At 50.0% G+C, this 11,725-nt stretch overlaps 1 protein-coding gene across 1 annotated transcript; it reads right to left on the reverse strand.

Annotated features, from left to right (window-relative positions):
• Positions 1–7,490: 7,490 nt before the first annotated feature.
• On the reverse strand, positions 7,491–9,979 carry LOC123069214 (GDSL esterase/lipase At5g45910). The gene is made up of 5 exons (XM_044492001.1): positions 9,366–9,979; positions 9,074–9,289; positions 8,818–8,966; positions 8,462–8,735; positions 7,491–7,817 (listed from the first exon to the last, which is right to left on the reverse strand). The coding sequence occupies exons 1-5, from the start codon at positions 9,619–9,621 to the stop codon at positions 7,606–7,608; spliced, it is 1,107 nt and encodes a 368-aa protein (XP_044347936.1). The 5' UTR covers positions 9,622–9,979; the 3' UTR covers positions 7,491–7,605.
• Between the last annotated feature and the right edge of the window lie 1,746 nt (positions 9,980–11,725).

Here is an 11,725-nt window from a genome sequence, read left to right on the forward strand (position 1 = left end):
ACGAAAAAACCGAACCGGGAGCACATGTTTTTCCCTTTCCGAAAGGGCACGCCCATGCCTCTCGCAAATCACAATTGTGCCTCTCGCAGAAAAAAAAAGAGAAACATGTTTTTTCAGTTTCCGAGAGACACGGCCGTGCCCCTCGCAAAAGCACAACTGTGCCTCTCGCGGAAGCAAAACTGTGCCTCTCTCGAAAGGTAAAAAATAGTAGAAAAGTTGTTTTTTTTCGTTTCCGAGAGAGGCATGCTCGTGCCTCTCGCGGAAGAAAAAATAATTGAAAATGCGTTTTTTTTCATTTCCGAGGGGCACGGTCGTGACTCTCGCGAAAGCACAAACGTGCCTCTCGCGGAAGGAAAAAAACAGAAAACGTGTTTTTTTCCGTTTTCGAGAGGCACGGCCGTGATTCTCGCGAAAGCAAAACCGTGCCCCTCGCGGAAACAAAACCATGACTCTCGCGAAAGGAAAAAACACGTTTTTTCGCGCAAATATTTTTTAGGAAGACCGGTGGAAAACCGATACGTCGAAAAAGACCATTTAAAAAGCCGAAAACGTGTGCGAAAAAATAAAGAAAAACAAATCCAGAGGGAATGTCCAGAGCACGACACGTGGCGGGTGACTGAGAGCGCGCCAAGTGGTGCTGATCGTTGTGAGGCTCCCGAAGGAGGGCAGCGCTCGTTAACTAGTTGCTCCCGTGTCAAAGCGAAAGTTAGATTGAAGCTAGCTATAGAAATTGGGCCAGCCCATTTAGCCAGGGCTAGTTTTTTGAACCTTTTAGAAAGTTTTCGTTTCTTTTTTATGGTTTTCTTACTAATTCTTGTTAACATTTCAAGTTAAAAAATATCCGTATTTCAAAATTATTCACCTTTTCAGAAAATATTTGTAGTTATTATAAAAATGAGATTTTTAAACAATGTTCACAATTTCAACAGAAGGTTCACATTTTAAAAATATATAAAAAATGTTGGTGTTTAAAAACTATTCACATTTTAAAAAAGTTCTAAAATTTAAGGAAGCTCTGTAAATGTAAAATATTTAGTTCTTATAAATAAATAGATTTTGTGTTTTTTGGAAAACTGAGAAGAAACTTTTTTGGGTGCGCAAGAAGAAAACTGAAAAATATCAGGAGTGTTGGCTACAGAAGCCTTCCCGCAAATGAACTGGTCGTTTGGTGGGTGGTCGTAGTTTACATCAGTTGTATCTCGTATTGAAATTTACATCACAAAGTTTTTAATTTTACATCTCCAGAAGGCGGCGATGTAATTTTTTTACATCTGGACTATCTGTTGTGGCAGCGGTTTTTGCTCTCGAAGATTCAAAAGTTAAGTATTTTTACATATGGACCGTCTATTGGAGATGCTCTTACCCCTAAAAAAAGAATATGCATATAGTTATTTAAAGACATACCGAATTGAGCGCAGCTCGGATGGTTATGTTTCTTTGGTGGTCGTATTTTTTTTTTCTTAAGACTTTCCGGCGATGTTGGTTATCTCTCGAAAAAGCAGTGTCATACAGGAGTTCCCTATACGTACGGCGTGCACACCTGAGCTTTACAATGGGCCGTACAAAACCTGAGCGCGGATGCCTATAGGTATCAGACCGCCGCCGCTAGGGTTCCAAAATCTCCTCTGGCGTTTTCACGCTAGAGTCCACGTAAAATCTCATCGATTGTCGGTTCTTCCTGGCCGCCGGTGGGATCTACCACTACCTCGCCACACGCATCTACGTGCTTGGCGGATTCAACTCAACAGGAGATCGGGGGGAAGGGGGATGAGATGGCGGCGAAGTTAGGGTTAGGGGAGACGGTGATGAACAGATCGGAAGTACCTGAGGGATCGGGTGGGAAGGGGAGTAGTGTCAACACCAGGGAGGATGAAGGGAAGAGCCAAAGGCAGCAGCCGAGGGAGCACAACCATGAAGGAGCGGAGGAAGAATACGACAACTATCCAGGAGCTTGCCCTGACTTAGAGGATCAATTCGCTGGCATGAGGCTGTTTGGGAAAGAGGAGGAGGATCTTGATTTCTCAGCGGAGGTGGAGGATCTGGTAAAGGATGTGCGCTGGCTTGCTCTGTTTCGGGTGCATACGACGAAGCCGTTTAGCCATGCGGCACTCCTATCACAGATGCGTAATGCGTGGTCTGCGGCGCAGGGGGTCACTTTCAATGTCAAGGGGCCTAATCTTTTTCTTGTTCAATGCCATTGTTTAGGAGATTGGAGGAAGATAATGGATGGAGGTCCATGGTTGTTTCGGAGGGCACCGGTTGTGATTCAGGAGTACGATGGTTTCTCTGATGTTAATGCATATCGGCTCAACAAGGTCCCGGTTTGGGCTCGAATCAAGGGGCTGCCGGACGGTCTCACGAGGAAGAGGGAGCTGGCTGAGAAAGTTGCCGCTAAAGTGGGCGAGGCCCCTTTGACAGTCATTGTTAATGAAGGAAGGATAAACCCCGCGAGCACCTTGCGAGCTAGGGTGCTTGTAATGTAAATGCGCCTCTGGTTCGGTTTGTTCCCATAACTCTGAAGGAACACAAGAAGTATAGTGTTTTTTATGAAAAACTCCCGGACTTTTGCTTTGCCTGCGGGCGTATGGGTCGTCTTGCGGATGAGTGCGGAGATGGGGTCCACGACCCAGCTTCTTTTGGTTGGGGCGAATGGTTGCTGTGGGAGCCAGAGATGCCAGCGGCTCAACCATATGGCGGTAGAGGGCGAGGAGGGAGTTTTGGTATGGGGGGAGGAGGTGATTCTGGTAGAGGAGATAGGGGTAGAGGAGGAAGAGGACAGCAAGGGGGTAGAGGAAGGGGAGTATCTTCAGGTGGCACTGTGGGTTCTCAGCATATGGATTTGGATGACCGTAGAGCAGTTCAAGTGGATGAAGGAGAGAAGGGTGCTCGTAAGAGGTTAGTTGCGGCAGACGGCTCTATAAATATTCGAGGGCAACAACTTACCAATTTGGCGGGGAAGGTTTCGGGGACAGTGTTGCTCATTGAAGGTTCAACAGCGTCGGGCTCCAACATCAACACAGTTTCCTCTCCGGAGAAGGTGCATGTTGGCAAGAAGAGGAGATAGGAAGGAGAGGAAGGGGATGATGCGGTGCTTATGGAAGAGGCGGCATCCCTCGAGGAGGGCCGCCAAGCCCAATGAGGACATTATGTTGGAACTGCCGTGGGATAGGCGACCCCACGACAGTTCATGAACTCCGCGCTCTCGCGGAGGAATGTGCGCCGTCGGTTCTTTGTATAGTGGAAACGCAAATTGCAAAAAACCGAGTGGAAGGTTTGGCCGCTTCGTTAGGTTTTCATAGTAGTTTTGCAGTAGCTAGTAGTGGGCGGAATGGAGGTTTATGTATCTTTTGGAAGAATGAAGTTACTCTATCAATAAAGAACTTTTCTCAGTATCATATCGATGCTTGGATATCGACCGCAGGTATGGAGCAGTGGCGCCTTTCTTGTTTCTACAGGGAGGCAAATAGAAGCTTGTGGCATAACACTTGGGAAACTATGAAGAGGCTAAGGGGGGAGAGTACTTTACCCTGGCTTTGCATTGACGACTTCAACGAGATCTTGCGCCAGGAGGAACAAATGGGGCCAAATCCTCGCGACAATGCACAAATGGCGGGTTTCAGAGAGGCAGTAGATGTCTGTGGCCTGTCGGACCTAGGCTATAAGGGTCTCGATTGGACTTTTGAGAAAAGGGTGGCAGGAAGACAATTTTGTAGGGTTCGGCTGGATCGTGCTCTTGCTACACCGAGCTGGTCCAACCTTTTCCCTTTTGCTACTGTGGAGCACTTGACTGCAGCAAAAAGTGACCACAGTCCGATCCTGCTAAAGACTGAGATGGAAACAGGATGTCAGCGAACGATAGGGAAAAAGCCTTTTCGATATGAATGTGCATGGGAAACTGACCTACGATTCAAAAATTCAGTCGTAGAGGCTTGGGCTGGTGACGGCCCGGCGCTTTCAGTTGGCGATTTGGCAAATAAGCTGCAGTCTATAGCGGCTTCACTGACACGGTGGAGTAGAAGCACCTTTGGCTCTGTTCGACAGGAGATGCATTTGTTGTGGAGCCAGCTTTCTTCACTACGGGCTGACCCGCAGCGAACTGGCCCAAGTCAGGAAGAGCGAAAGCTTGAAGACCGCATGATCGAGCTCGCGTATAGAGAGGAGATTATGGCAAAACAATGGCCACGCATCATGTGGTTAGCTGAGGGAGATAGCAATACAAAGTTTTTTCAGAGGAAGGCGAGTGCTCGCCGGGCGAAAAACAGGATAGTGCAATTGAACCGAGATGATGGCACGACATGCACGGATCCTAGTGAGTTGGCCAGAATGGCCACAGATTTCTATAAAAATCTGTATACTTCGGAGGGCACAATCGGTATGGAGGAAGTCCTGTCGCATATACCGGCTCGGGTGGATGGCAACATGAATGCACGTCTCAATGAGAACTATAGCAATGAAGAGGTGAAACAAGTTCTTTTTCAGATGTTTCCGACCAAGGCCCCAGGCCCAGATGGTTTCCCTGCGCACTTTTTCCAGAAGCATTGGGATTTATGTGGTGATGAGGTTACAAGGATGATCATACAAGTGCTTGATGGTGTTGATTCTCCGGAGGAGATAAATAATACGTTCATCGTTTTAATTCCCAAGATATCCAGTCCAAAAGTTTTAGGACAGTTTCGGCCTATAAGTCTTTGTAATGTGGTCTACAAGATTGCTTCGAAGGTCTTAGCAAACCGGCTGAAATCTATTCTCCCCGAGATCATCTCTAAAGAGCAGTCTGCATTTGTCCCTGGACGTCTCATTACGGACAATTTTATCACGGCTTATGAGTGCTTGCACTACATGAAAACTAGAAGGTGAAAGGGAACAGATTTTGTGCGCTCAAGCTTGACATGATGAAGGCTTATGATCGGTTGGAGTGGCCCTATCTTCAGGCAGTTATGTTAAAGATGGGATTCAGCCCTAGATTCACAAACACGGTTATGAGGTGTGTGACTTCAGTTTCTTTCTCTGTTTTGTTTAATGGTGGTACTCTGGATGCTTTCAGGCCTTCTCGGGGGCTACGGCAGGGGGATCCTATATCGCCGTACCTATTCTTGCTCGCTGCGGAAGGGCTTTCATGTCTGCTGAAGTCTCAACGTGGGGTCAATGGGTTAGCGGTTGCTCCCAACGCCCCCTCGGTAAATCATCTCCTATTTGCCGATGATAGCTTACTCTTTTTTGAGGCCAATGATGATGCTGCTACACGTGTGAATGAGTTGCTCACAGATTATTGTAATGCCTCGGGTCAGAAGATTAATGTTGAAAAAAGCTCTATCTTCTTCAGTAAGGGGGTTTCGGATGCCACTAAAGGTTCGATAAAGAATATTCTGGATGTGCACAATGAGTCTTTGACAGAGAAATACTTGGGGCTGCCCTCGGATGTGGGGAGAGCAAAGGAGGGATCTTTCAAATATTTGAAAGATCGAATCTGGAAACGAGTGCAAGGATGGATGGAAAAGTGTTTGTCAGCGGGAGGAAAAGAGGTCCTTATCAAGTCGGTGGCACAAGCCATTCCGACTTACTCAATGGCATGTTTTAAGTTACCCCGTGGATTGTGTGAACACATAAACGGTCTGATTCGGAAATTCTGGTGGGGGAGTAAGAATGGCGAGAGAAAGACAGCTTGGGTGTCTTGGAAAACCATGTCAAAACCAAAGTTTATGGGGGGCTTAGGCTTTTGAGATATTGAGTTATTCAACCTGGCCTTACTTGCTCGACAAGCTTGGAGATTATTGCAGCAACCGGAGTCCTTGAGTGCACGAGTGTTAAAAGCCCGGTATTTCCCTAACGCCGATCTTCTACAGGCCAATCTGGGTTCGGCCCCTTCCCAAGTTTGGCGATCTCTTGTTGAAGGAAGGGATATATTACAACTGGGACTTATCAGGAGAATTGGAACAGGTGCAAACACAAACGTTTGGCAAGATAATTGGATCCCAAGGGACTATAAACTGAGACCCATATGTGCCCGCTCTGTGAACCCTCCGGTTTTGGTCTCGGAGCTTATAAACCCTGCTACTCGCTCATGGAATAAGCATGCGTTGACTGAACATTTCATTGTGGCTGATGTTGAGGCTATTCTTAATATACCACTTAGCACGCGGATGCAAGAGGACTTTTGGGCATGGCACTATGATAGGCGTGGTATTTTCTCTGTAAGATCAGCCTATAGGATGATCTGTGCCATCAAAACTCAACGGGAAGACTGGCTAGAGCATCGGCCAAGTCACTCAAATATTGCAGCTAGCAAGAACTCTTGGACACAGTTGTGGAAGGTGAGGATTCCATCGAAGATTCGAGTCTTTGTTTGGCGGTTGGCACATACATCTATACCGACGGGGCTAGTCCGGCATGAAAGGAAGATGGCCGATACCCCAGCATGCTCTTTATGTGGGGCGGAAGAGGATACATGGCGTCATTCACTACTCAACTGCCGCATGGCAAGATGTGTGTGGGCGTTGGAAGATGATGATCTGGTCGGGCATGTGATCTCAAACCAAACGGAGGATCCTAAGCTATGGCTGGTCTGGCTTTTTGAAACAACCAACCAGCAGGACCTAGCTCGAGTTTTGGTCACTATGTGGGCAATTTGGTGGGCTCGAAGGAAGGCAATCCATGAGAATGAATACCAGAGCCCGCTGTCAACTGTGTGCTTTATCAATAGATTCATGGAAGATCTGGAGATAGCCAATATGCGCACCTCCCAGAAAATCAAGGGAAGTTCGGCTAGACCTCATGCAAAAGTCTGGTTACCGCCACCCGGCGATGCAGCAAAGTTTAACTGTGATGGTGGCCTATCATCTTTGGGGGAAAAGGGAGCAGCTGGAGTTGTATGTCGGGATAAAAATGGGAAATACTTAGGTGCGGCGGCGGTGGTGTACGAAGGCCTATCTGACCCGGCAAGCTTGGAGGCTCAAGCATGCAGCGAGGCACTAGCCCTCGTACGGGATCTGAACCTACAGGAGCTTGTGATTGCCTCAGACTGTGTCGAAGTAATAACTAACATCAGCAACGCAGGATCGCCATCTTATGCTCCCATTCTGAGGGAAATTCAAACTAGTAGGGCAAACTTTACATCTGTTTCTTTCCGTTTTGAAAGTAGAGTTAATAATTTTGAGGCCCATTCGCTTGCTAAGGGAGCTGCGTCTCTCGCGGTGGGTCGCCATGTGTGGCTAGGGGTTCTGCCAGATATTGCTTGTATTCCGGATGTTTTGAACTTTGAATAAAAGCCCTAGCTTCCTTAAAAAAAAGCATATGCGCTCCATCAGACTCATTTCACCGAATCGCACGCATGTCACTCTGCCGGCACCTGTCCGTGCGAGGAGCGAGCTTTTGCTCGCCGGCATTTGGGCGTCTGGTGTGTCGCGCGAACTGCATCATCATCGTGATCAGAGGTTTCCGGAGCAGATCAGCCACAGAAATGCGCAGTCATATAGTGACAGGCGGTACAGCACTTCCACCTCGAACTACCTTCTGTCCAGTTGGTCACCCATATAGCCATTACACAGATCAGTCACGACTACTAGCTTAACAAGCAAGAACAAACACTAGAGGCAAGCAGGCTGAGGGTCAGAGCAGCCTGGGGCTGGTGTAGGGGCCGTGGAGGATGCTGTCGGCAATGGCGTGGTAGGCGGCCTCCGTCAGGTGGACGCCGTCCCAGTTGGCGTACGCCGACGGGTCGGCGCACACGCTGGACCCCCGCACGCCGCAGCTCGCCTTGGGGTTGAAGTTGTACGGCCCCCCGCCGCCGCAGCACGTCTTCAGCGGCCCCTCCTTGAACCCTGCAACCGCCACAACCTGACAAGTTAGCATTCAGCACCAGTACCACTAATTTGCAATGTGACACTTCACCTGCCAATCCATAAGGGAAGCCCCCTCACAAATTTGCTTTTCATGGAACTTATACTTAGTACAAGTGATCTAAAGCAGATGTTTAGTGCACCACACATGCAGATCTATTGTATCAGTGACAGGAACCACGTTAACCGGTGACTGGAGATGACCAAGACACTTAATGTCTTTTCAGTCTACGAGCAACAAGTCCTTTTATGCTCCAACACGGCTCACCTTTCCCCAAAGGCGAGCCAATAGGGGCATTCAGATCCCCAAAATCTTTTCTAAACAGCCCTGCGATCTTTTGCAGCATCTCCCTGGCCCCTGATACAGCGTCGATGCTGTGCCCCCATACTGATGATGATGGCACGCCGTGGCGGGCCATCGCTCGGACATGGTTACCGTTCAGTGTTGCTGTCGCTCTTGAATGATTCGCATCATGGTGTTTCATCACGTAGATAGAAAAGTCCAACGCATCTCTGTCATTCAGTTCGGATGCCATCCTAGATTTCGCCGCCGGTCGACCGGCGCGTGCTACTATGAACGGGAAAAATGGCAGCGGGTTGGAATGCTCGGTTTGTAGTACACTCACCGAACTGCTTGGGGTTTTTGGCGAAGGCCATGGCCGCGCCGTAGTAGTCGGCGTACATGATCCGGGCCTCGGGGTACTTGAGCCGGAGCACCTGCAGCTTCTGCTGGACCATGGCGTTGTGGCGCTGCGCGAAGTCGTTGTACGTCTTCAGGCACCCGACGGCGTCGTAGTCGCCCCTGCTCCTGCCGGGGTGCAGGGTCAGGTACGCCGACGAGCAGCCCATCGGCAGGTTCCCCGGCACCACCAGGTGCATCGCGCCGCCCTTGATCAGCCTCTGCGCCAATGCACACACAACCAGCGGAGTTAGAACGGCGCTGGTGAGACAATGGAGGAGAAGAGAATGCGGCTCTGTGCACCTCGGTTGCGTCGATGATGGCGGAGGAGACGGTGGGGACGTAGGACTTGGCGTCGTCCAGGGTCTTGCCCTTGAAGAAGGCGTAGTTGTAGTCGTTCCCCCCAATCTCCCCCACGAGGAAGAGCGACCTGCTGAAATACTTCTTGCAATCTGCTCCGATTTTAAAAAGACAAGCGGGAGAATCTTGCAATGAGCAACCAGTTGTGGAGATTGACCCCCAAATCCGACTAATTAGTAAAGAAATGGCGGCGACGAACTTTTGGGTGAGCTGCAGAGTGAAGGCTTGAGCTTCTCGAACCAGTCGAGCTGCACGCTGAGGGACAGGTTGGTCCAGAGCTTGTCCGACGCCCCGATCCCCTCGAAGAAGGGCGGATCCATGGCCGTGGCGCCGCCCACGGCGAAGTTGACGCCCTGCCGGACGTCCTTCCCGCGCGACAGGTACGGCTGCAGCAGCGGCAGCCCGAACGCTTGCGCTGCGGCCGCAAGAAACAGGATAAGATTGGCAGAAATGTCAAAATGTCGACAATGGGCGACGGGCAGGGCACGCACCGAGGAAGTCGACGACGAGGCGGCCGTCGGAGCAGCGTCCCGTGGGGCGGTGGAAGTAGGTCATGCCGTAGGGGAAGTGGCCGACGATGTTGAAGGAGAGCGGGCTGGACACGAGCAGGTTGCCGGTGTCGGTCAGGGAGTCGCCGAAGCTGAACATGGAGGTGTAGTTCTGCCCGCCGCCGCCGCATTGGGCGAGCCGCACGAGGCAGCAGCAGGCCAGGGCGGCGACGAGCACGGAGAGCCGGGAGATCGCCATGGAACCGCGCGAGAGCCGCAGCGCCGCAAAGCAGTGGCGCACCGCACACACTCACTAGCTGGCTAGCTCGACCCACTGACGTCCACTCACTCCTCGAGTGAAGTCTAGGCTATGCAGCCGGGCGGGTAGGCGAGGGTCGAGAGACACCGGCACGAGGCGCTGCCGTCCGTTTCCGCAACGGGACAGGTCCAGTAATGGTGGCTCCTTAAAGGCTCATTCACCTCTGCCATGCTTGAGATTGTGGTTGGGGGAGTTAAGGCGCGCCGAGGGCGAGGGCAAGGCAAGCCCGGAATCCATGGTGAAGGTGAAGGTGAAGTGCACGGGTGCCGCGGTAACTCTGCTGCTAACTGCCGCCGGGGTCGCGTCGCGCGGCTCGGCTCGTCCCCTACTGAGTGAATGAATGGATAGATAATTGAGGGATCACGTGTGAGCTCGGGCCCTGACTGACACTCCCAAAGCTCAATTATTCGGACGAGGACGAGGCGGTGGCGCTCACGATGTGCTTGGGAGTACGGGGATCTTCGCTCGAGGCGCCCTGTTCCTGTTCCTGTTCCACCGGTGACCACGCCTCGAGATTGGCGTGCGTGCACAGCAGGGTCATCACTTGTACTCCCTCAGTTCGGAATTACTTGTCGCAGAAGTGGATGTATCTAGATGTATTTTAGTTCTAGATACATCCATTTTCGAGACAAGTAATTCCAAACGGAGGGTTGAGTACTCCTTGTAGTTCATGCAAACATGTAGTCGTGTCGTAACTCTGTAGGAGTTCTGTTCCTGCATGCGGCGGCAGAGTATTACTACTACGGCGCTGCTATACATACGACACATTTGCATCGGATGACTGTATGATCATACGTGACAGCGCTGCAGCGAGCATGCACGCACGACGGGTTTGGGTTTGGACTGGACTCTAGGCACGGCCAGGAAGGATCGTACAAATCGTATGCACACAGTCGTGTGTGAAGCAATTTCGTTACTACTATACCATGCGATGAACTCAACCGTGCGTGTAAGCAGCCCATTGGCACTCTGTTCCCTATGAATATATCCAGTAGTAGTGGCATTGACGAGTTTCAGCAGAAATTCGTTCACAGTTAGTCTTCCCCGTTCACGAATATTTTTCCGGAATCTGGAGTCGTCATTACATTCATTGATGACTTACTGGTGCGCATTTAGAGCTCATAATTGCAATCTGATAGACATGAGGAAACGTTGATAGAGACTGGAGCATGGTATTTAGGCTGGACATAGTAGTATCTCAGCCGGTATCATGCACTTTGTAATAGCAAACGCGCTGACGTGGAAAAGAATTAAAGAAGAAAGAAGATTGGAGTAACATAGGTAGATCATATTAAATGCTATACTATCTTGTGTCATGCGCGCCAATAAATATGATCATCTATGATACTATGCTATGAAGATAGTATCATACACTAGTATCACATGTATGATACTATTATATGATACTCCCCACCATGAGTAGCCTTAGGGTTTTACTTCCTCTGTATCGTAATAGTTGTTGTTCCACGTTTTCAGTGCAAAATTCGTCACGCACAATATTTTTTGTTGCCTCCTAAAATACCCTCCCACCTCTCTCGCTCGCTCACCCATGGCTCGCTCAGCCGAATCCCTAGCTCACCTACGCCTCTCCCTCGCACGCGTCGTCGGCGCCTCTCCCTCGCCCGCATCCCCTATGCCTCTCCATCTCGCATCATCGCCGTTGTCGGTGTCAAAACAGACGGATCTCGGGTAGGGGGAGCCCGAACTGTGGATCTTGGATCGATGGGGAACAAGGGACGCAGAACACGATATTTACCCAGGTTCGGCCCCTCTCTAAGAGGTAATCCCCTACGTTCTGCTTGATTATATTGCTTGTATGTATGGGGATTACAGAGTTGATCTACCACGAGATCTGAGGAACTAAACCCTAACTAGTAGGATGACGATTGTTCTCCTAGCCTCTATGGACTAAACCCTCTGGTTTATATAGACACAAGGGGTACTGGGGTTTACAGATAGTCGGTTACATCGAGGAAACGTCAGATCTTCCATCTTAACTTAGAGTACACACCAAAGCACAAAAGGTCTTTGGTCCGGATACGGT

Source organism: Triticum aestivum, chromosome 3B (genome assembly GCF_018294505.1).
Source record: "Triticum aestivum cultivar Chinese Spring chromosome 3B, IWGSC CS RefSeq v2.1, whole genome shotgun sequence".
Taxonomy (NCBI): domain Eukaryota; kingdom Viridiplantae; phylum Streptophyta; class Magnoliopsida; order Poales; family Poaceae; genus Triticum; species Triticum aestivum.

Excerpts from the sequence above, each read along its gene's own strand:
- LOC123069214 (XM_044492001.1), bottom strand. The coding sequence starts at position 9,621 with ATGGCGATCTCCCGGCTCTCCGTGCTCGTCGCCGCCCTGGCCTGCTGC. Across the intron at positions 8,967-9,073 it reads ACTCTGCAGCTCACCCAAAA|ATTGCAAGAAGTATTTCAGC; the intron begins GTTCGTCGCCGC and ends AAATCGGAGCAG. Across the intron at positions 7,818-8,461 it reads CAAAAACCCCAAGCAGTTCG|GGTTCAAGGAGGGGCCGCTG; the intron begins GTGAGTGTACTA and ends TGGCGGTTGCAG.